Genomic DNA, 23,983 nt, shown 5'->3' with positions numbered 1-23,983 from the left:
TACCCGAAATTATAATGCTTAAATAAAGTTATATAAAACTATAAGATTTAAATCAAAAATTTTAGAAACATGGAGGTTTAAATAAAACATTTTGAAAGTTTGTAGTTTAAATAAAACACACCAAAAACACTAAAGTTTAAATTTTGTTTCATATTCTTTAAAATTTGTTAGATAGTATTAATAGTACATACAAAGTGAAAGAGGATTTTATAGATATTACAAATTTTATTCCATAAACTTAACAAACTAATACCTTATCAATTAAAAAAAAACGTAACTCATTTTGGTTTAATTTATTTTTGAAATCTACCCATTACAATTATTGTCATGTTAATTTGTAAAAGTTATTTAATAAAATTTGAAGGATTTCCTACCATTAAAACTTGCTAACTTCTTGACAAATTTGTGAAAAATAAAATACTAAAATTATTACAAATTTTACTACAAATTGAGATGGTAAAATTCGATTGGTAACACTCATAATAAAAAAAATATCCTCAAAAAAGGGCACCCGTACAAATTTTAGAAAAAAAAGTTTAAAAACACAACGACAACAACAATAAGAGGGGGAAAAAGAAGAAGAAAGAAGAGTAGGAGGAAGGAAGGAGAAAACAAATTAAAGCGTACAATACTTAGTCAGATTAAGGTCTGTAGCGATTTCTGTACAAATTACAATGTATAAAATTTCAGTGTATACAATTAATGCTGACACCATATTGACGTAGCTAGCCTATTAATTTCTAAATAAATGGAATTTCGGGGATCCTCTAAACAAAATGAAAAATTCATAAGAAAAACCCAAAAAGATGAGGATCAATGACATGTTACAATTAAACCTAACACCATTAAACTTTGGCTTTGCGACTTCATTTGTCTAGCTAGGGGTTGAAAAGGTGGTTTTGGCAGCTGCATTTCCAACCCAAGGGCTTGTAATTGGTTCGAGGTGATGGATCAAAGATCTCCATGGGAGTGGTTCGAGCCAAACGAGTCAAACCTGGTTGGACCGGGAGTCTGCTTGGCATGGTAGGCACTTGGACCGCCATGCATGGATGGCACTTTTTACACTTGTTGTGGCAGCTCGGAGGGGTCGAACCCAGCCTGTTTTTCTCCTCAAATAACAAGCCCTACAGACAGCACCCAATTCCATTCTAATTATAATCAAACAAAGAAACATGTTGACCCCATAAAATCATAGCTGGCACAAAAAACTAACACTAACTTTTCATGACTTACCCTATTAGAACTTGGAGGCTGTTGTTGCTGATTAGAGCAAGAGACTGGAGAGAGATTATTATATAGAACCATGATGATAATAACTAATGAAGTAGTGGTGCAGAGAAGATAAGAATTAAGTGAATTCATTATGGTCATGAAAGAATATCATGTCACCATGAAGTCATGCATGCCTAACCAAAGCAAGAAAACTAGAAACTATAATAAAAGCCCAAGTGCTTGTCCTGCAGAAACCACCACTACCAGAAGCAACCAGACCCAGATCGAGTGAGATATGAAGTTATGACTTTTCAAATTTTATTTTTTTTCTCTCTCTTTTCAATGGGACTGAACTGAATAAGTGAGAATATGAAATATCTCTGTATCAAGCAAGGGACGGTGCATAAATTAGGGGGTGGGGTGGGTGGTATGTGTAAACAGAAGGGACACTGACAAAGGTACAGATTGCAGCAGACAATGAAAGTAACAATGCGAAAGAGAGAAACAAATTCTGAGAATCCACATCAGAAACAAGGGCCCTTGAGCTTGACTCACAATCCTATCAAGCCTGGCTTCTTTTCTTTTATTTTTTCGGTAGCTGGATAGAAAGCTAAAGGATTGTATTTTACTCGTCAGTATGGGTAAAATTGAAAAAAGTCATGGTAGTAGTTAAAATGGGCATTTATTATGGCAGGCTCACTTTTGTTTGTTTCAGTGTTCAGAATTCAGAACATTTTCATTTGGGTTTGACTGCGACTGATCTAACAAATATAGAGCGAGAAACAGGATGAGAAATTTTATCAGTCAAACGGTGTGTGTTTGGTGTGTCTAGCTTTTAATTTACTTTGCTTTAAAAACACCTTTTCTTATGCATTTTTATAGGTTTTTTGGATTAAATACAGTCAATAGGGTAAAATGAGTATTGGTAATTGCTTAAAATTATATTATTATCTTAGTTATCACATTTACTTGTGTTTATTCCTAACGCTTACATGTAAATATGAGAATTTGTTAGTTTTTTTTAAAAAAATAAACACTACTCTTATAACAGATATGCAGGCAAGAGAATTCAATGGTCAAAATCAATTGAAAAATGGTTTTTGAAGCATTTAACAAGTCAAAGATATGTGAAAATTAAAAGGTAAGAGATAAATTAAACAAAGTTGGAAAAAACCCTAATATGAAAATATTATGAGCAATTTTGGTATTTTGGCCATATCTCTTTACTCCGATGTTGGATTGACTTGATTCTTATTGCCACAAAAATTAGACTCGTAGATCTACAACTTTGTAGTTTACCATAACTTCAAAATCGACCTTTTTGAAGGCCAAAGCTAATTTGGAAGTTGACTCATCATTGAAAAACATGATTTAACCTTCTTTTTTTCTTTTTCTTTTTTTTGGGATCATGTGTTTCAGAGTTTTGGAGGTTATAAATATTAAGAGTATATAAGAGCAAACATGCTTTTTGGCTCCTAGAAAACCTTTTTTACATATTATTATTTAGAAATTTTATTTTCTATGGAAGTTTAAAAACTTAAGTTAGGGTTAAGGGTGAATCCTTAATATTGTAAGTTGTTCACTTATCAATCCGAACATGTTTTTAATGTTTTAATTATTGAAATCAATTGTTCTATTTTCATAATTATTCTATTAGATTGATGTTTAGTTCATAATTCTTTCATAAATCGGTTCTTGAATCTTCTTATTTTTAGAATAGAGTCTTATAATCTCTCCAGCAAAATATTGTAATATTTTTGGATATTACTTTTGTCATAGCATTGCTTCTAAGATATGTGATGTTCCTAAGTTTTTCTAACAAAATTATTCTTTTTTAGACTAATTCTTTGGAAAAATTAATTGATAGAATCAACCAAAGAGAGTGTTAATAATAAAGCTTATTTCTAAATCTTTCAATCGGGTAGTTTATTATTTTACTTGCTCATTTGTGTGCTAAAATTGGATTGGTACATAATGGATGCTTAATGATATTGGTGGACAAACCCTAACATCCTAGTGATTTTAAATATTAAATTTTACCAAACAACTTTCAGTCATATTTTTCTATATATTATTGGTACTTTTGACATGTTATTGTTTTCCTTTTCTCCATGGAATGACAAACTTGGCTATACTATACTTTTCGTCTCAAAATTGGATGACATCAAGTATTTTTTTTGATGAAGACATCAAGTATTATTTGTTTTTTTTTTTAAGAACCATTAAATTTAATCATGTAATTTATTAATCAATGCAGCAATATAAATAGATTTAATTAATAAACTTAGGATTCATCATCTAAAAAAAATCAAGGTTTTTAAATTAACAAAATTTTATCATATCCAAAAGTCTTTTTTTTAGAAAGATATTCAAAGTCTCAAAATTATTTCTAATTTTCAAAATGCCTTTATTTTGGAAGGCTAGTTTCGGACAATGTCATGGTTGCATTAATTAGCATATAAGACCAAGAATTACATTAAAAACAAAATGAGGGGAAGGCTAATCTATACGGCTTTAAAGCTAGATATGAGTAAGGCGTATGATGGGTTGAAATGGGGTTAACTGATTAAATTATGTGAAAGATGGTGCTTTGTAGCAAGTTGGAAAAGTTCATAATGGGGACAACAACAATTAAGTGCTCTATTATAACTAACGGGGACCAAAGGGTACATTACCCTATCTTAGGGTTTGATGCAAATTAAAGGAACCAATTTTCTCTTATTTATATGTTTGCAGGGCTTGTCTAGTCTTATACAATAGGTTGAGAGGAATGGGTACTTACACAAGGTTTCTGTCGATAGGGGGACCAAAACTACCCCACCTATTTTTTTTTTGCATATAATTCCGTGTTATTATATAGGGTAACAATAATGGAAGGGGAAATGATCCAAGTCATTCTCAAAGAGTACAAAGAGGCCTTAGGAAAATAATCAAATTGAGACAAGACTTTCCCTATTCTTTAGTAAGAATACATATCAAGAGGTGAAGGAGCAAATTAAAGCCAATTTACAAGTTGAGGTGATACGTCAACATGATAAATATCTTGAATTACCCTCTTTGATTGACTCCTCGAGTAAAAAGCTTTTGCTAAGATAAAGGAAGGGTCTAGAAGAAGATGCAGGGATGAAAGTGAAATCTACTCTCCAGAATAAGCTCTAATCAAGGCAATTATTCAAACTATTCCCACGCATGCAATAAGTAGTTTCAAGTTTCCCATTACTTGTATGCAGGGGCGAAGGGAGGGGGGAGGGGGCAGGTGCCCCCTCTGAACTTTCAAAAAATTTCACTAATAATATTATAATGAACTAAAATGCCTTATTTGCCCTCAAACACAAAAAACTAAAAACAAAAAAAAAATAATTATTAGTTCACAGTACCTTTTCTCAGTAGACTTCTCTTCCTACTATAATTCTAATATATAAAACCAATGGATCCCACTTAGTAATGATTTAAAAAAAAAAAAAAAAAAATTGAATAGGATAGGAGTTTGAACACACTATAAAGTAGCTTGATGGACTTTTAAAAACAAAAACGTACAACTATAATATAAAACCATGGGTCCCACTTGGTAATTATTAAAAAAAAATATTTCATATCCATTAGTTTACTCATTAGTGACTTTGACATTGATCTTACTAGTTGCAACAACTATTGTTGAAATAGCTTTTTCAGCAATAAACATAATTAAAAATCGATTATGCAATCGAATAGGAAATCAGTGGATGAATGATTGCTTAGTCACATATATTGAGAAAGATATATTCAAGACTATTGAGTCTGAAAAAATCATACAGCGGTTTCAAAATATGAAAAATCGTTGAAGGCAATTGAGTAAAATAAGCTAGGTGTGAAAAAATAAATTAGAGTTTACATTTTATGTTAGATTTTGTATAACAATTACATTATTATATAGTAGTTTATTTATTTTGTTATTAATATTGATTAATTTTTTTAGATTAATTTTTTACTTTCAATCTTGTCTTTTAATCTTACCCCCCTGACCTAAATTCCTGGCTACACCACTGCTTGTCTGTAATGAGCTAATGAGGATGGAAAGTCAATTATGGTGAAAGAATGGAATGGTGGGGAGTGGTACACATTGAGTGAGGAGGGACAACTTGTGTCAACCAAAATCTAAAGTTGGAATGGGCTTTCAAGACCTACATGCTTTCAATATGGCACTATTGACAAAACAAGGTTGGAGAACTATGCATAAAGCCTACAATCTATTACTTTGAAGTTGAGTGAGCTAACAAATGACGAGTTAGGAGAGTGGGAAAGCGGGAGAGGTTGGAAGAAATCTTTCTTCCCCAAGATGTGGATTTTATCACTTCAATGACTATTAGTAACTCACTGCCTCCAAATCAACTCGTATGCACTGAGAATACAAGAGGAGTTCTAACAGTAGTTACAGTACACAATGCGTACGTACCATGTTTCCGTGCGTGACAAATTAATGGAACAAGAATGTTAGGGAAAGCTCAAACACTAAAAATCGTCAACGCCTTTAGAGCTGTCTTTAGTGATGCCCTGTACCAAGAAAAGTGAAGGTTTTCATGTAGAGAGCTGCATGGATGATTATCAACAATTAATCAATAAATTAATTTGTACAATACTTAACCCAACAAAACTTACTTAATTAGTAAAGTCTATCATCGAATAAAGGATTTGAGATTAAATCTTATCTATAATAAAAAGAAATCTATGGATATCTTGTTAAAGGTGCTTTTTGTCTCACTTTTAAGCAAATAAATTGATCTATCTCCATCACATATTTTTATGTAATTTTAATCTAATTAAATATTGCTTATTTCCACTAGTTTATTTACATGATGTGAGATGAAAAGTTAAATACTTGAAAGTTATATTATTTAAAATAAAATTGAGATAAAAAGTAGTGCATGACCCATAAACAAAAATTAATTAAAGCAAAAATCTAGTTTTTAATCGATTGTCAAAACACATATTTAGTGTCTATTTAAGAACAACTTATTTAGTTTTTTTACTGAAAGTATACTTATATCTTAAAAATTTTGAAAAAAAATACAAAAAAATATAAAAAAAAAAAATTTTAAAAACTGTACATAAAAGTTAAAAAATAAAACTAAACTTATAAATCGATGCCAAACTCACTATTAAATGCTAGCTTATTTGTTGATTAAAAAGTGTGGGAAAAAACATTTTAAGGAAATATATATTTTTAATACTTTAAACACTTTTTATGTCACCGATTTTATAAACAAGGCAACATAAAATCATTGCATTTTTTCTCCTAAAAAAAAAAGAAAGAAAGAAGAAGAAGAAGAAATAAAGCTATTTCATAACCACGATGGCGATGCCTGATGAAGAATTAATACGTAGAAACTTGTCTGCCATAAATATAATACCTGGGTATTCAGAGCATTCCTTTGTTGCTATTACACTTTTCCATGTTTGCTGATTTGATGCGGTGATTTTTACAGATGGCAGTTAGTCAAAGCTGCCAAATGCCAACAAATTGAAAAATGAGAGTACCAGTGACAGTGGTGACTGGTGAGTGACCCAACGTAACACGTTTTTCCAGTGAAAAAAATTAATATTAAAAATATAAAGGACAAGAAACAAAGACCACGCAACAAAGTCAATAAAGTTTTTACGATAAATTAAAAAAAGTTATTAAAATAATTAATTCTTTTTTATAAATTTTTTAAAAAAATAATTTATTAATATATATATATATATATTTTTTTTTTTTGAGAATCTTATTAATATATACTTAAGAGTACGCGTCAGTAAAACCTTTATCTTTTATAGTTTTGTCATTTCTTCACGGGCCATATAAGTAACAGTAAGTCCAAAGGCATAATATTAAAAAATTAAAAATAATAAGTTGTTATTTGTTATTCATCAGTTATTAAAAAAAAAGGCACAAATAGTTTAGATGATAATTCATAGAAATTTGTTAATTCAACTAATAAGAAAATAGTTAAGTCTGTCCAATTACTCAATTAAGCGATACTCATCAAACTTCACAGGAAAACAAAAGCAAATCGTTAAATTATTGACTATTTTTGTTTTTCAATTTATTTGATTATTCTACTATTAACTTTGTTAAGTTGATCCTGAACCATTAATTTATTTTAAATTTTCATAATTAATTTAATTTTATCTATATATTTGCTCTCCATAGACTTAACAAAAAGATAATCAAAGTTATAGTTGATTTGATTAAACGTTAATGGATGAAATTGAAACAATTAATAGTTCATGAGTGGAATTAAACTTTGTTTAATAGTTATAGCACCAAAGAACAAATTAGTAATTTACTTTTAAAAAAATGAACAGAAAAAAAAAAAGGTTTTAGGACATAAGTTAGTAAGTTATTTTAGAAGAAAAAAAAATTAGAAGAAAGTTAAAAAGTTCACTTTTTTAATAATTTTTTTAATTTCTCATACAAATTCATAAAAAGTTTCTTGAAAGAAAAAATTAACAAAACAAATTAAAAGGGGTAAAAGAGATTTTTTTTTCCTCTTTTGAGGTTTCCATTAGTAAAAGGGACATCAATTCCACTTATACGTGTGTTTAGTTCCAATTTAAAAAATAAACTTATTTTATTATTTAATTTATTTTTATTACTATTCATAAGTCTTACTGTACTTTTTTATACTATTCATGAATTTTGCGATATTATTTCATCTAAATTTTATCTTTATCTACCAAAATATTTTCAATTCCTACAAAATAATCAAGCCTAAGCAAACCCACGTACCTTCCAAAAATTTTCTGTCTTTTACTATTACCCCGTAAAAATATTGTTTTCTATGTCTCTGACTTTTCTTTTTAAGAAGTGTTTGATTGTAATTTGTATTGTAGCGCTTTTTGAGTGTCAATGCGTCATAGATACATATTACATACAGCACTTATGACTGCGAATCTGATGGTACACATCTTCACATGATGAAAATCGATAATCTTTTGCGGTGGGGATGCGATGACAGGCATTCCCACTGTACATAATAAGTGGACCAACAAACTTTAAGGGCTTCTTCGACCTGGAGAAGGCACAGGCATAAGAGCATTCCATAATTTTTTTTTTTTTTTTTAATTACACATTTATTTAGCCCGAAAATCACCCACATTACTCAAGTAAAAAATTTGTAAATTTTTTAAGTTGCTACAGTAATTTTATAAATATACACAATTACCGTAGCTTTGTATTTCATTATTTAAAAATTTTCTTCTCTCACCTCTTGCTTTCACTAAATTCTCTCTCTCTCTATATGAAAATAATTTTAAAAAATGATGAAAATAATTATTTAAATAAAATAGAATGTAGAATAGATAATTGGATGTGAGTGTTTTTTTTAAAAGTGGTTGTATAAAATAGAAAATGTAGGTTCTTATAATAAAATTAACAATAATTTTTGTATGAATTGATACAAATACTACATAATTTTGTTAAATTTAGTATTTTTTTTTTATTGGTAGTTGATGAGACTAACTTTAACAAAAGAATAATTCATTGATTGACTCGTTATGTGGATGTTTTTTTTTTTTTTGGCTAAAAGGAAATATTTCATTAAAACTGAAAAAACAAGAACATCTTTCAACCAAGCATCTACAGAAGGAGGGAGAGAAGAACTATGGCTAGAACATGGGCCACCAAGTTTGCTTCCCTTTTGATCCATTATGGCTAATTGTCAATTAAAAAAAATTATGCATAATTAATGCCCTAAGCCTTGGCTCAGTTTCAATTTAACAGTTATCTTCCCATGTCCAGAAAAATTTCTCACTTCTTTCCTTTTTTATTTTTAGATTTTTTATTTTTTATTTTTTCCCTATCTTGTATTGTATCCACTATCCTTGATAAAAGTTTTTCATTTTGTCTTTCTTATAATCCCTCTTCCTAGGCCATGCAAATAAGACACCAATTTTTAAAAGAGGATGTAAAAGCACAAGGCCCACCAGCTGTGGAAATGGACCACACTTTGCGTGAGTCTCACTACAAAAATTTTGTGGTACCTAAAATTTTCTTTGACTTTCTTGATGTCTATCATTTTTATTAAAAAAAATCTTGAAATTTTAAGATTTTTAATTGCAGGTGCGACAATCTAGGAAGGATACGACTCATAGTAATATGATTGAGAGGGATTTATTCTCATTTTGTGGAGGAGGTATATCATGCAACGTAATATGCCATCAGTCGCCAAGGGTAGCAAATTTTGTTGCTAAAGGGTGTGGGTAAGAGAAATAAATGATATTAGGACGTGGCTTTGTTTTTTGTCATTAAATTTTTTATAAGTCGCATGTGGTTCATCCCACTAAAAATAAAAGAAAATTGGAGGATTTTTAATAAGAAGGGAGTCGGACTCTATATATATCCACTATGTAAATCTATATGTTTTTAGAGGAATGCATGAGATAACTATTGTATGTTTTGGGAAATTTAGATCTCAAGGTAGGAGCAAGCCTCACGACCAAAGCATGAATTAAAAAATTGTATAATTCAAGATTAAGAAATATACATCCATTTGGGGATGCTTAAGTAGTGGATTCAATAAACTTGAAGGAAGTACCGTAAACTCAAAAGACCTAAGTTCTATACACTAAACTATCGAATATCGATCAATTGAATTTCTAGGGTGTCTTATGAGCAGATAGTGAAATAATCTAGACAAAGACTCGGATACCACTTCTTTATAAAAGGAAAAGAAAAAAGAAATACATTGACATCTAAAACTAAAAGAATACCTAAAATTAAAACAAACATTTATCTAGTATTAAATAAAATAAAAATACACAAAATATTTTTATCTTAATACATTTTAAACCGATCATCTATAAAAATTGAAGTCAACTAATGTTCTTTAGAAACTGTATATATTCTTTAAAAAATTGTAAAATCTTGGGGCCCCTGATCTGTTAGAAGTTCTGTCACAGTCTTAGAGAACGAATCTCTTCAAATTTGTTGCACTCAGGATATGGGTTTATAATTTAAGCTTATTGGGGCTAGTCAGAAGGATACATACGGCTCTTGTAGATATGGAAGGTGAAGAATCATCAATGCCCCACGTATTTGTACTTTTCTTGTCGATATTTGCATTATTTATAACTTTATAAGCAGTATCCCAGTACCAAAATTAATAAAGACCAGATTCAGCAAAGAGTAGCAAGATCAAACTCAAAGTGGACTCTAATTAGTTCAATTAGTAAAGTTTTTTATGGTTTGAATAAGAGATCTATGTTTAATCTTCGTCTAAACTAAAAACCGATTGGTATATTGGTTTAATAATAAAGAGCTATCATCAATATCAGACGAAATAAATTAAAAGTCTAAAAAAAATAAATAAATAAATAAAAAGATCAAAATTGGACCTTTAGGGTGAGCCTGGGAGGCTGGGACCATTATAGATAAGCCATTGGTGCCATAGAATGGTGGTCTGGCCCAGTAAGTAAACTTGTACAAGAGAAAATTCCAGCACGCCGAGTTCACTTGGATTATTAGCTGTGGCTGTGAAACCTCATTGGGGCCCTTGTTTACAATTAAAGAGGTGGAGCCATAATAGGACCGGTACTTGGCCAATAAAATTGCAAAAAGGAAGAAACTTGTGAATTTATCAATGGTGAGTGGTCCAGTTACTGAAGAGTTGTTCTGTCTAGTTTGATTGGGATTTAACATAACTGTTTTGTAAGCTCGTCTAGGTCCTTCCTATTATTCGTTTTTTTTTTTTTTTTTTTTTAATTTTTTTTTTATTTTATTATAAGAATTTGGTGTTAGAATAATGTGGCCAAACATGATATTTTATGCGGTCTCTATTATCAATAATTAATTATTCAAAATTTCTTATGAAATTTTGCAATATTTTTATGATATAAAATATTGGAATATGTCTACTTGATATTGTAGACTAAGATTATGAATCATTTCATTATAGTTCTTAACTTGACCATATCCATCATGATGCGACCTATTTTAATAGATACATTGTTGGACCATGATAGAAAGGAGGTGTAAGTTAAAATTGCTCAAACTATGGAAGACAATAAGGCTAGTCTTTCTATGGTTTGTACATAATAATCTCGGAAGTCCTTTCCTAATGAGATTCATGCACGTTGAGTGTTGGCCTTAATAAATTTATCGTGTCATTGCCAGTAACTCGGCATCCTATAAGAGATGTTGTCATTATAATGATTCTGGATATAAACAATAGATGAATCCATGTGTTAGTATGGAGTTACAAAAGTAATGCCACGTTAATGAACTTATTCATTAATGAATCTAATTAATAAAGTTGTTTATTAATGAATGTAACATATATGTTACATGAATTGTTATTACAATAGAAAGGATTTTATAGCTAATCATGTCCTTTCTGAATATTATAAATATTGTCAATGCCATACTTACAAGGAGTGTGAGAAGAGGAAAAAAAGCTTTTATTAATCCTGACCAGCTGGAGAGAGCATCCTAATTACTTGTGAGGTCCTTGAATAATATAATTTAGTATGTAAATTTCTCACATTTTATTGTTGATTTTTATTACATATGCACATGATATAATTGATAATTGATAGATGTATCATATTTGTTTCTATTGAATTATTACTTTTTAAGTATAATTCTTACATTTGGATCATCACACATTTCACTTCATTTTAGAACACATGTGCGCACATGTATACATCTTGAGTAGGGGAGGGAGATTCTGAACTTAGATATCTATGTTGAAACTTGAAAGCACTAGAAAGAACCAATTGACCTAAAAATACCAATTTTAGACTTTACGTAATTCAATTTGAGAGAAAAAAAAAGGGGTCAAACTCTATCTTTTTCTTTTTTTTTTTCTTTTTGTTGAGGAACACTCTTTTGATAGACTAAACATTAACCCGTTTGGTAGCAGTTTTCAGTATTGTGAAAATACCTTTTTGAGTGTTATAGAAATACGTGTAAAAAATGTTATTGTTATTTAAATACTGAAAATTATTGTTAAAAAGCGAGTGCCAAACAGCCCTAAATTATTAATTTTATTATTTATGATAGTCTAACCTTGTGCGCCCATGTATGTCAAAAGCCACTAATGGAGCGACTTATACGAAGGGAGGAGATTTTTCATTAGTGACTACTACATCCAAACAACACTGGGTGATTTATTATCCTCTCCGCATCAAAGAGAGACAATCTATCCAAAAAAAAAAAGGATATAATAAATGAGAGAGAGAGAGAGAGAGAGATATGAAAAATAAACATAGAGAGTGAACAGAACAAAATGGTCAAAAACAGTGTTGTTTGCATATAATAGGTGCTAATGAACATTTTTCTTTCGTCATATGAGTTACTCCATTAGTGGCTTTTAATAAATATAGACGGAAGGTTTGGCTGTCATGACTTATAAAGCTTGGACCAAACTTTTAATTTAACAAAGAGTTGGGGTTTTAATTTATCACAAAGAATAAACTCTAGGACTTTTTTGGGACCTCACACACACATATGGATAAAATACTATGAAGAAGAGATTAAAATTTGAGTTAAATTTTTTTGACAACACTATAATAATTCTTTTTTTTCTTTTCCCTTTTTCCCTTTCATTTTTTTCAAAAATAAAACAACAAAAGAGAAAAAGATAGAAGAAAGAAAGACTGTACTAAAGAAGCTATTGCTAGACTAACTACTAAAGTCTAAAGAGACCTTTCCAAGTTTCCACTTCATAAAGCCAGGCTAATTGGGCGTTTTTATTCAGGATTTCAAGTGGCAATACAAAAAGAAGAACAAAAAGTGAGAGCTTAATTAGGGGCAAGGTAAAGAGTCAAATCAATCAAACTTGACGACAGGTAGAAGTAAAACAAAATTAGGATTTGGTAAGAAAAGAAGCAACACTATGCATAACCATGACTGACCAACAACAACCTAGCTCTTTTAAGAGCATTCCCATCAATAATTGCAAAAAATTTAGTATTTATAGGATCTATTTAGATAGAACTTATTTTACTAAAACTGAAAATACTGTAATAAAATAATTTTTAAATGTGTGAATAATACTGTGAGACTCATTTTTAATGAAAAAATTATTGAAAAGTGTAATTTGTGAATCCGTAAACAGTGCACGTATACATTGTTTACTGTGGAAAGTCAACATTTGCGGTTACTGTTCAATGAATAGTAACCACATTACTCCAAAACGCGTGAAAACAAAAAAAAAAAAAAAAACAAAACAAAAACGCAACTTCAGAAATGCAACGCAATAGACGTGGAACCCAAACACACACATAATCTCAAAACACTTTTTTTTTTTTTTTTTTTTTTTTTATACAAGATAGAAATTCTACTCTAACTTAGAGTGAGTTTGGTTCAGCATTTTGTAAAAGTGTATAATGAAAAAGTAGAGTTTTGTTAAAAGTGCATAATGAAAAAGTAAAGTTTCAAAAAACTGAGTGTTTGGCTAGCACTTATAAAAGTGACAGTTTGAGGGATAAATTACCAAAAAGGACAATGTATATATAAGAGAATTTATTTCATACTTTTTTTTTTTTTTTTTTATGTGAGTTTGTTTCATACTTAAATCAATTACTTTATCATACTTAAATCAATTTTTTTCTTTCTAAAAAAATTATTTTTTTCTCACCAATATTAGCTAATAATAACCTACCACTTAAGATTTATTATAAAAGTATTGTGAAAATATTGTGATAAAAATTTATACTAATTTTAATTTTAACATACTATTAAAATTATTTTTTTCTCTTTCTAAACAAATTATTTTTTTCTCACCAATATTAGCTAATAATAACCTACCTTAAGATTTATTGTGAAAACATTGTGAAAATATTGTGATATAATTTCTTTTCTTTTTTTCTCTCTTTTTTTTCTCTCTACACACGTGGGCTCTCCTTCCTTTTTTTTTTTCTTTTTTTTCCCTCTTTTTTTCTCCTCCAGACACATACCCACACTTTTTTCTTTTTTCTTTTTTTCCTTCTTTCCTCTTTTATTCTCTACCATACCACTTCCTCAGTCCAGAACATTCCACGGACAGCTCTCCTTCTTTTCTTTTTTTTCCTCTTAGCACTTCAAAACAAACGAAAGAATTTTTTTTCCTCAGTCCTTCTCTTTCCAGGTTTTTTTTTTTTTTTCCTTCGTTCGTTCCACAGTGAGCTAATTGAACTCATCTGTCGTTTGTTCCAGAACTCATCCTTCTTCTTTTTCTATTTTTTTTTTCTTGTTCTTGATTAGTTGTTGTTTCTGATTTTAGATTTGTCAAATCGGCTTCTATTTTTTTTTTCTTGATCTTTTGAAGCGAAGGCATTATTGAATGAAAGAGATGCTGGGTCGGTAAATCTGTATCCCATTCTTCAAGTATAGTCTTGTTTGATCACAGATCGGCAGGTGATCCGTCCTTTCTCCCCCCCCACCTTTTTTTCATCAGTCTTCTTGATCCGCCAGAGGGTCTTGATCTGCTGTTGTTCTAATTTTCTTGTTGTTGTTGTTGATCTGCTGTTGATCCGAAAGAGTTGTTGTTCTAATTTTTTTTTCTGTTCTTGATCTGTTGTTGTTGTTGTTTTGGTTTTAGATTTGTTGTTTAATAGAGGGTAATTTGGTAATTTCTTGTGAGCCCAACGGATATATCAAAACGCCCAATTCACGTTTTGATTTATTGACCTCAAGAGGTCCATAAATTTTGCGCGTTTTGAACGCTATTTTTGACTGAGTCCAAAATGCAGCTTTTATTAAAAAGTTGCGTTTTGGGCTAAGCCAAACGCAATTTTTCTTCAACTTTTTCTAATATGCGCGTTTTCAGCTTCTAAAAGTGCAAATAAACGCACACTTAATCTAAGTGTATATGTGTATGAGACTCCCTTCTGAAAATTTGAACCCCAACCTTTGCCCCTATACCTTATAAGCATTTATACTTATGGAGTGACCATCGCACCAAAGGTGTACAGTGGTCGATTTTTTCAATTTTAATACCTCATCTTACAATACACCAATCAAAACTTCTATTTTTTTTACAACTTCATTTAAATATTATTTCTTTATAATTTTTTATTCCTTTTTTTTTTTCATCCTCTCTCTTTGGTCTCACTATCTCTCTCTCGCCCTCTCTCCCTCTCAATCTCAGTATCTCTCCCTCTCGGTCTCACTTTCTCAACCCAGCAATCATACCCACCACAATTCCAACGACCACCACAACGATCAGAGACCGAAACTGATCAAGTCGATGACCCATGCCAATGAGATCAACCAAGTCGATGACCCACGCCGGTCACGTTGATGATCCACAAATGCAGACCCACAAACCCATACCCATGAACTCAAACCCACAAACCCAAACCCACAAAATCGCCAGAAAACATTAGACCACGACCCAAAACGCCAAATCCATAACCCACAAAACCACTGCCGAATCTATCATCAAATCACAAACTTAAAAAAAAAAAAAAAAAAAAAAAAAAAAACCCATTGTGATAGAGATCGACTTGGCTTGATGCTTCGGCCTGGGCTTCGTTGGAGAGGGAGGCCAAGACGTCAAGCAGAGGGAGAGAAAGAGTAGAGAAATGGTTGGCTCAAAGTAAGAATGAGAGACGGAAGAAAATAAAATGAGAAAGAAATAATAAGAAGAAAAGAAAGTGGGCCCCACTGAATAAAAAATAATATAAGTTTTACAATTGGTGAACAGTGCGGTCTCAAATATGAGATTACACTGTTCATCAATGCCAATTATTATGGCATTTAAAACACTTGATGGAGGTGGTTTTTTAGAGTTTGGTGTGTCAAATGCCAAATATTTGGCATTTGATACACTTGATGAAAATGCTCTTACTCAATCCAAGAGATGTTATTACAAAGTTTTTCCCAATCATGAGCAAACTCTTATATTTCCTTAAATCCACAAGTTAAGATGACAAAAATTCCTTGTTCCATTTAATCTACCTTGCTCTGCACAAGTTTTCATTAAGGCAAGTTTTGCTTTCCTAGCCATGTCTTGCATCGCCAAGCCATGAATATGTATACATATTTTTATTTAATTTTCTTTTTCATGCATACCTTAATTATAACTTTTAAAAAATAACTTTTATTACCATCTCTAAAACACTTTTTTTTTTTTTTTTTTTTATCTGTTGCTCTTAGCACTCTCATGATTGTCCCTCATTTTTTCTTTCATCTCTACCTTTTTAATATTGAAGTTACCTCACTAAAGATGACAAAATACCTCTGAATATTCAAATAGTGTGTAAAACACTTTGAACGTTTAAACCCTCAATTTACAAATTACCAATTCAAGCTTATAATCAAAAAATGTATGTGCGGAATATGAACATAAACTTAAAACAGAATTGATAAAACAATCTAAATGAAATAAAATTACAACCACAGTAGAAATTAAATGGCAAAGATTAAGGGAAGAGAGATGCAAACATAAAGACAATACAGCGATGTGTTATCGAAGAGGAAACCGAAGTGATCGGCGTAAAACCTCTTCACCGCCCTCCAAGCAGTCAATAATCCACTAGAGAATGAAGTTGAGATACATAAACAGCAGAATACCCTCCAAGCCTAATCTACCCAATGTACCTAAGCCCTCCAAGTTTCTTGCTCTAACGAGGTTACGTCGAACCTTTGTCTTATTTAGGTTACCGAATTCTGCTATAACCCATAGCATCAACTAATATCAATTGGTTTCTTCCTAACTGCTTTCCAAACACCAAACTGCCTCCTCACATATATGGGTATGGCGAGAAAAGGTTTTGAATAATGTACTTCTCAAGAATGTAACTATGGAGAGGGTGAGAGTAAAGGAATTTGAAGAATCAAAAGATAAAGATTGTGGATAAGTCAATCTTTTTTTTCTCTAAGGTTTTTCTCTCAAAATTCTCTCTGAAAGCTCTCCACAATATGTGGGTATAAGGGGTATTTATATTGGTGTGTTTTTGGAATGCGAAATGTTGGTTTTTCCCAAACAGAGTGGTCTGGCGACTTGGCCTCTCAACTGGATTGAGTCGCGAGTTCAAGTCGCGAACTAACTGTTTAGCCAGCCTTGGACTTTTGTCTTGTAGTGCAACAGTTGGCGTGACACTTCAACTCCTCTGCATGCTTCACATGTGTGCCTCTTTGGCGACTTGCCAATTGTGAACCAGTCGTGAGATCCAGTCGCGAGGCCCTGCTGAGTTGCACACTTCTGAGCTTTTCTTCACACTCTCTCACACACTACTCTTACATGATTCCCACCTAAATACAGGGTTTCTAAATTTTGAATTACAAGCAAATTTGACACGGAATAAAGCCAACAAAATGATTGATTAAATTCAACCTTACAACCTCCAACTTGCCCTACCACAAAAGCACATTTCTCTTGCCATGTATAAGTTTTCACTTTTTCTCACTCAAAAGAATGGACAAAGTGGGAATGAAGCACCATCGATCTAATCCTACCCTGCTTAGCCACCTTATTGCCATCCTTATCTAGAATTTACTTACTAATTAATATAATATTATGATAGGTCTAATATGTCTTTTTTTTTTTAAGTCTAAATTTAAAATTATATATATATAGAAATTAACCAACAATAAAAATTTAGATAAAGTTTTCCTTCAAATTAGTTTGAAATTTTTTTCTTAAATCTATATTAAACTAGTTTGAAAAAAAATCTTCTCCAACTTACAAAATATAAGGTTAATTTTAGGAAAAATTAACCCTATATTTTGTCATATATAAGGAATTCCTAAAATTAACCCTATATTTCTCATAAAAAAAAAACCCTATATTTTCTCATACGTAAGGAACGAATTGGCCCATGCAGAGATAGAAAAGAAAAAAAAATTGTGGTAAATTTTTTATGATAAAATTAGAAGGGTATATATGCATCTTGCAATTATACGAAACTATACCCTAAATTACACTTTGCATCATAAACTTTTTGAATGCATGTTTTGCAACCTACACTTTGCACATCGACGTTAAGTTGCCATTAATTTGGATGAAAATATAAAATTTAGAGTGCAAAGTGTAATAAAAAGTATAGTTTATGGTGGTAAAGTGTAATTTATTCTTTAGTTTTAATAAATTGAGAAAATGGGCAATTAAATCATTTCACATTATATCATGTTTTTCCATCCAAGTTAACGGTAAACTTAACGTTGATATGCAAAATATAATAAGGGTCATAGTTTAAGGTGCTAAACGTGTATTCGAAAAGTTTAGGGTATAAAGTGTAATATGAGGATAGTTTAAAATGGTAAAATGTAATTTCTTCTTCATTTTTAATGGATTGAGAAAATGAACGATCGAGTCCTTTTACATTATGTCATACTCTTTCATAAAGTGTAAAATATATATTTAAAAAGTTTAGGCCTTGATTGGTACGCGAGTTTAAACACATGTTTTCAATTTTTAAACAACATTATATTTATTTTCACACATTTTTTCACTTAAACATATTTTTAAAAAATATTAAAAACTATTGTTTAAACATACGTACCTAACCTACTCTTAGGGTCCGTTTAAATACAAATTATTTTTGTTGAAACTGAAAATACTGTAGTAAAATAATTTTTTAATACGTAAATAGTACTGTGAGACTCGTGAACTGTACGTGAATAGTATATTTTATCTCTGCACAATAAACCCATGATATATTACTATTCACGTACTGGAAAAAAAAAAAAAAAAAAAAAGGGTGCCAGAAAGCGTAAACTTTAATCATAAACGGTTATCTAAACCATCCGTTAGAGTACAAATTTAATATAGAAATAGTTTAGAATAGTAAAATATTATTTTTCCTGCCTTTAAAGGGTGCAGACCGTGCAGTGAAGTAAGAGTAGGGATAAAACTTCAAAACACTAGAGAAATGGTGAAATATACTACGCTTCATTTATGATTTACCCCCCCACCCCCGGGCGCCAAGTACAAAGTGACGCAAAAAGTACATGCAAAATCTCTGAAAGGCTCAACTCTCCAAGCTGGTTTCAGTTTTCACTCACACAAATCGGTACACAGTTTTTTTTTTTTTTTTTACAGTCACGCTCACGCCACAACACTCAACACTCACATGATTTCCTTTTCCCATTCAATTATTTAACTTTTCTTTTACGCTTCTTCTTCTTCTTCTTCTCTCTCTCTCTCTCTCTCCTTCTCTGTCGTCCTGACTCCTGACTCGTATTGGCTTCTCCTTCTTGTTCTTTCTAGTGTTGTCTTCTATTCTCACACCTCACCTCTTTATTCCTTTTTTTTTTTTTTTTTTTTTTTAATAGCTTTCATGCCCCTCTAAAAAACCGGCCTCTTTTCAAGTTTCTAAGAATACCCATTACCGGTAAGCCTTCAAAGTCTTCATTTTTTTTTTCGTTTGTGTGTTTAACTTTCTTCATTTTCCTTTTTCTATTACTACTTTTGCTGTTCGTGCATACATGCATGCTGTTGATGAACACAGACTCAGAAACAGAGTTACTTTTATTAATCTTTGGATTTGCTTGGATGTTTTGCCTTTATGTTGTGTTCCACTTCCAATTGGGCGTTCTTTTCTTTTTCTTTTTTTTATTAACTCGTGCTTTCGTTTAAGAATGGTTCACCTTAACAGTTCCTTCACTAATTTGTTTACAAATTTTGTTTTTGGCATAATTGAACACTTGGGCATGTTAATTTTATTTATTTATTTGACTCTTATTGAAAGTTGAGCTGTAACTCTCCTTTGGTTAATTGTACCTATCATCTATCAACATTTATGTATATATTTTCTAAAAAAAGGTACCTATCCCACCCTGAACTAGTCATTTGCTATGTACGGTTTAAACTTTTTTTTTGGCAAAAAACACGAGATTAACTTGCAACCCCACTATCCAAATTTCAAAATCAAAATTGAAATTAACAAATTATTGTACTTCTTGGGGTGGAAATTGCAAATTAATAAGAATTAATCTATTAATTATTACGTATTAATGAACCTCACCACCCAACCAACTCACTTATGTGATAATTTTAATATAATTTTGGATACTAGGATGACACTGCAAATTGATCTTGAATTAAGATGTTGATTGCAAAATGTTGTAGTTTAAAGTTGACACTGTAAATGACCCCCATATTTTATGGTGGATAGCTTTAAATTTAATTAACCATTTTTCTTTTGACTCGTTCAAAATCAGCCTTGGTTATTTGGAAATGGAGTTTGTCAATTCTGTAGAATTTACTTCCTTTCTGGGTATGGATCATTAAGCATGTTGCTTGAGGGAAGGAATTTGCTTGATTTGCTTCCCTGCCTTCTTTCAGTCTTCTTATATGGAAATGACTGGAAGAAGGGAAAGGAAGTTCCTTGATTTGCATCACTATTCTTTTTCCTGTTTTCTCAAATTATTTCTCTTTTCTAGTTTTTAACCTTGTAATGATGATTATAGTAGCAATGGTGGGTTTTTTTTAATATTTTACTGTGTTTCCTGATATATCCCAACAAAAATTCCTGAAGACCATAATTTGGGAATCCATTTCCTGATCAATCTTTACAATGGCAGGACCAAAGGGAAACTAGATGGAGGAGGACTGTGAGTTTCGACACTGGGATGAGCTAATCCCTGATGCACTTGGGCTAATATTCAAAAATCTTTCACTTCAAGAGATTCTTACTGTGATCCCAAGGGTTTGCAAGTCATGGGGTAAAGCTGTTAGAGGGCCTTACTGCTGGCAGGAGATAGACATTGAGCAATGGAGCGAACTTCGCCGCCCTGAGACCCTTGATCGAATGCTTCAGATGCTTATCACATGGAGTTCTGGTTCACTCCGCAAGCTATGTGTCTCCGGCCTCCCTTGTGATCAGAGTCTTTCCTTCATTGCAGATCAGTGAGTAGTCTTTGCTTCACTGCAGATCAGTTAGTATAACAATATCATGTCATAATTAGTTTTCCCTGTTAGGAATACTGTGCTAAATCTTTTTGAAGAATCTTGTTAAGAAATAGTATTTTGCTTTGTGAAGTCTGAATTATGTGAGGAGAATATATAAAAGAATGGTCCCGTTGGGAATCCCATGATTGGTGGGACAATGGTAGTGAGACATCAACTACAACATGATCATAGGAGGAGATAAAGTTGGCCTAATTATATAATATGATTTGTTTAGTGTTACAGTGATGGTAGTTGCAATCAATTAGGTCAGGAAGTGAATGTATTCAATATTAACTTCTTTTACGGATAAATTGATCCATGGATTTATATCTAGTGATCTTGGTTTACACTTTCCCGGTACATACACAAGGATAAAACTGGCTATGCTTTCTGGAGCAATATGTTGGATGAACTGGGCAGGACAAGTTTGCTAGAGAATTGCACCTTTAGTGACTATTTAAAAAAAAAAAAAAAAAAAAATTTTGAACTGCCTTAAATCTTAATCAAGTTCCTTGATTTCTTAAAGAATTTTGAGGTTTTAACTCCCGAATTAGTGAGGTTAAACCAGTTCTGATATTCAAAGTTTCTCATTTAGCAACCACTTTTTATATTGAATTTTAAATAGAATAATTATCTCAACTTTCATAATATTTCTGTTCATGTAGCTTTTTTTTTTTCCCCTCATGAATTTGATGCTTTGGTCATTTCGATAGTTTCAATCCTCATTTTTTCTTGGTTGATAGTGCCAAATCTCTTCAGACTTTGCAGCTGCCACGAAGTGAAATAGGCAATGAGATAGTGGAACAGGTTGCTTGGAGGCTCTCTACCATCACTTTCTTGGATATAAGCCACTGCAGAAACATTGGAGCCCCTGCCCTTGAGGCAATCGGAAAGCACTGTAAATCTCTTACTAGGTTGCGAAGAACGATGCACCCATTAGAGCTAATTGACAAGCTCAGTCAAGATGATGAGGCCCTTGTAATAGCAGCCACAATGCCAAAACTCAGGCATCTTGAACTGGCCTATCTGCTAATCAGTACAGAAAGTGTGCTCAAGATACTCTCAAGCTGTCCTGAGCTTGAGTTTTTGGATGTACGTGGGTGTTGGAATGTAATACTTGATGAGAAGATTGTCAAAAAATTCTCTGGGGTAAAGGTGATTGGACCACCTCCCACAGACTGTTGTAAGATGACTGGCTGGGATGATTGTTCAAATTCAGGTTCCTCTCGCTATTTGTCGTGGGACTTTGTGGCCGGTGAAATAGATGATGATTATTATGAAGATATGTCAGATGCAGCTTGGGAAGACGACCAAAGTATGGAAGAGGTAGAATTGAGGTTCTATGATGGTTTCGATTTCAATAATGCTTTGTTTGATTGGCCACATTCTCCTTGAGGTTTGCTTGTGTGAAAGTGCTTGATGGAGTGTTTTTTTTTTTAATGGCATTTAAAGGTTCTACCATTTCTCTGGATTATGCTATAAGAACTGTTGCTGTTACTATCACTTCGCTACTACTTTTATTCTGTAAGAAACTTTTATGTGCATCTAAGGTTTGTATGCATAATAATTCAAGTGAAACTGTGAGGCCTTCTATCCATTTCTTTTTTCTCTTAGTTTATAAACATAGTAAGGTCTTTTTCTTTCGGTTGAATACCGAGTAAGCAACTTTCATTATGTGGAGACATTTTGGATGCCCCTGTGCATGCTCGTTGCTGTTACAACCAAGGTTGTCAAAATCAAGATTCTACGTAGGATCTTGAGAGGTAAGTGGGTTCGTAAATCGTAAGATCGGATCGTGGATGGTAAGATCCTACATTATTTTAGAAAAAAACAAAAAATACACATTAGTATGTTAAATAATCATATAAATTATACATTTATTGATGTAATTACCATACATCAGTACAACAATTTGTAAGCATCATTTAAAGAGGCAAAAAACCTCAAAATGTGGCACTTTATTGGAATATTTTTTATTTGTGTCCAATTGACACTCTCTCTACATTAGAGTGGAAAAACTTAGTCTATTGGGATTTTATTTTTCATTTAGGTTTAATTGAGTTTTTTGTCAAGTTAAAAAAGATTACAAGAAACCAAGGTCATTTGAGATCGTCAGAATCGTACGATCCTGAACGATCGCAAAAATTTTTGAAAGATCCAAATCGTTTTGGGCAGGTAGGATCGTAGAATTCAAATCGGGATTTTGACAACCATGGTTATAACTATTGCACTCTTAGGTTGCCTAACTTGAACTTGGAGCACTAATTTATGAAACCTCTCTCTCTCTCTCTCTCTCTCTCATATGCATATACCCGTACACATGACAAACCCGAAAATATATCATTACAAAACAATGACAACTTTTTCTATAACATATTGTTGATTTGATTCATCTATTCGAGTATACTTTTTTGAGCTTTATGTTGTTTTGAATTTAATTAATTCTTGAGAGATTCTGTTGGCTTGCAATGCACTAGCTACCCCCCTTCATGAGAGGGGGCGCCACATTTGTTCCTTATATACTCTCTTATTTGCTTTCTTAATAGCAATGCATTCTGACACTAATTGAGGATTGGGCTACTAGGTTGGCTCTAAAACTTGGATAACTAGGTTCAAATCATATCAGCATGTTGAAATTGGACTAAATTGTTAAATCCCCAAATTGCACCATAATTTTTGAGCAATTTTATTTACATCATATACTCTCATTTTGTTCTCTTAATAGTAATGCATTCTGACACTAATTGAGGATTGGGCTGTCAGATTGGCTCTAAAACTTGGATAATTACTTAATTAGTTCAAATGATATCAACATGTTCCCCAAATTGCACCAGAATTTTAAAGCCTAATTGCAGTCTTTTGCATTCGTCGTGGAACTTTAAGATGGTCAATTTCAATTAAGTACACTGATTTTGCAGTCTCCAAAATAGATT

At 31.7% G+C, this 23,983-nt stretch overlaps 1 protein-coding gene and 1 long non-coding RNA gene across 4 annotated transcripts; one reads left to right on the top strand and one right to left on the bottom strand.

Moving 5' to 3' along the window:
* Nucleotides 1–609: 609 nt before the first annotated feature.
* Nucleotides 610–1,763, bottom strand: LOC115995406. The gene is made up of 2 exons (XR_004093347.1): nucleotides 1,234–1,763; nucleotides 610–1,124 (listed from the first exon to the last, which is right to left on the bottom strand). It is a non-coding gene; the product is annotated as an uncharacterized LOC115995406 (long non-coding RNA).
* Nucleotides 1,764–19,074: 17,311 nt separating this feature from the next.
* LOC115995435 (F-box protein FBW2-like) lies at nucleotides 19,075–22,647 on the top strand. Of its 3 annotated transcripts, XM_031120005.1 has the most exons (4): nucleotides 19,078–19,170; nucleotides 19,433–19,491; nucleotides 20,684–21,008; nucleotides 21,794–22,647. In XM_031120005.1, the coding sequence occupies exons 3-4, from the start codon at nucleotides 20,701–20,703 to the stop codon at nucleotides 22,443–22,445; spliced, it is 960 nt and encodes a 319-aa protein (XP_030975865.1). In that variant the 5' UTR covers nucleotides 19,078–19,170; nucleotides 19,433–19,491; nucleotides 20,684–20,700; the 3' UTR covers nucleotides 22,446–22,647. The 3 variants fall into 3 exon arrangements, with proteins under 3 accessions (XP_030975867.1, XP_030975865.1, XP_030975866.1); XM_031120007.1 differs by lacking the exon at nucleotides 19,433–19,491 and having other exon boundaries at nucleotides 19,075–19,170; XM_031120006.1 differs by lacking the exons at nucleotides 19,078–19,170; nucleotides 19,433–19,491 and adding an exon at nucleotides 19,512–20,376.
* The last annotated feature ends 1,336 nt before the right edge of the window (nucleotides 22,648–23,983 follow it).

This window comes from Quercus lobata, chromosome 6 (genome assembly GCF_001633185.2).
Source record: "Quercus lobata isolate SW786 chromosome 6, ValleyOak3.0 Primary Assembly, whole genome shotgun sequence".
NCBI lineage: Eukaryota > Viridiplantae > Streptophyta > Magnoliopsida > Fagales > Fagaceae > Quercus > Quercus lobata.
This window is presented reverse-complemented; position numbering and strand designations above follow the sequence as displayed.

Coding starts and splice junctions, on each gene's coding strand:
- LOC115995435 (XM_031120007.1), top strand. CDS start 20,701: ATGGAGGAGGACTGTGAGTTTCGACACTGGGATGAGCTAATCCCTGAT. Junction 21,009..21,793: donor CTTTCCTTCATTGCAGATCA/GTGAGTAGTCTT, acceptor CTTGGTTGATAG/TGCCAAATCTCTTCAGACTT.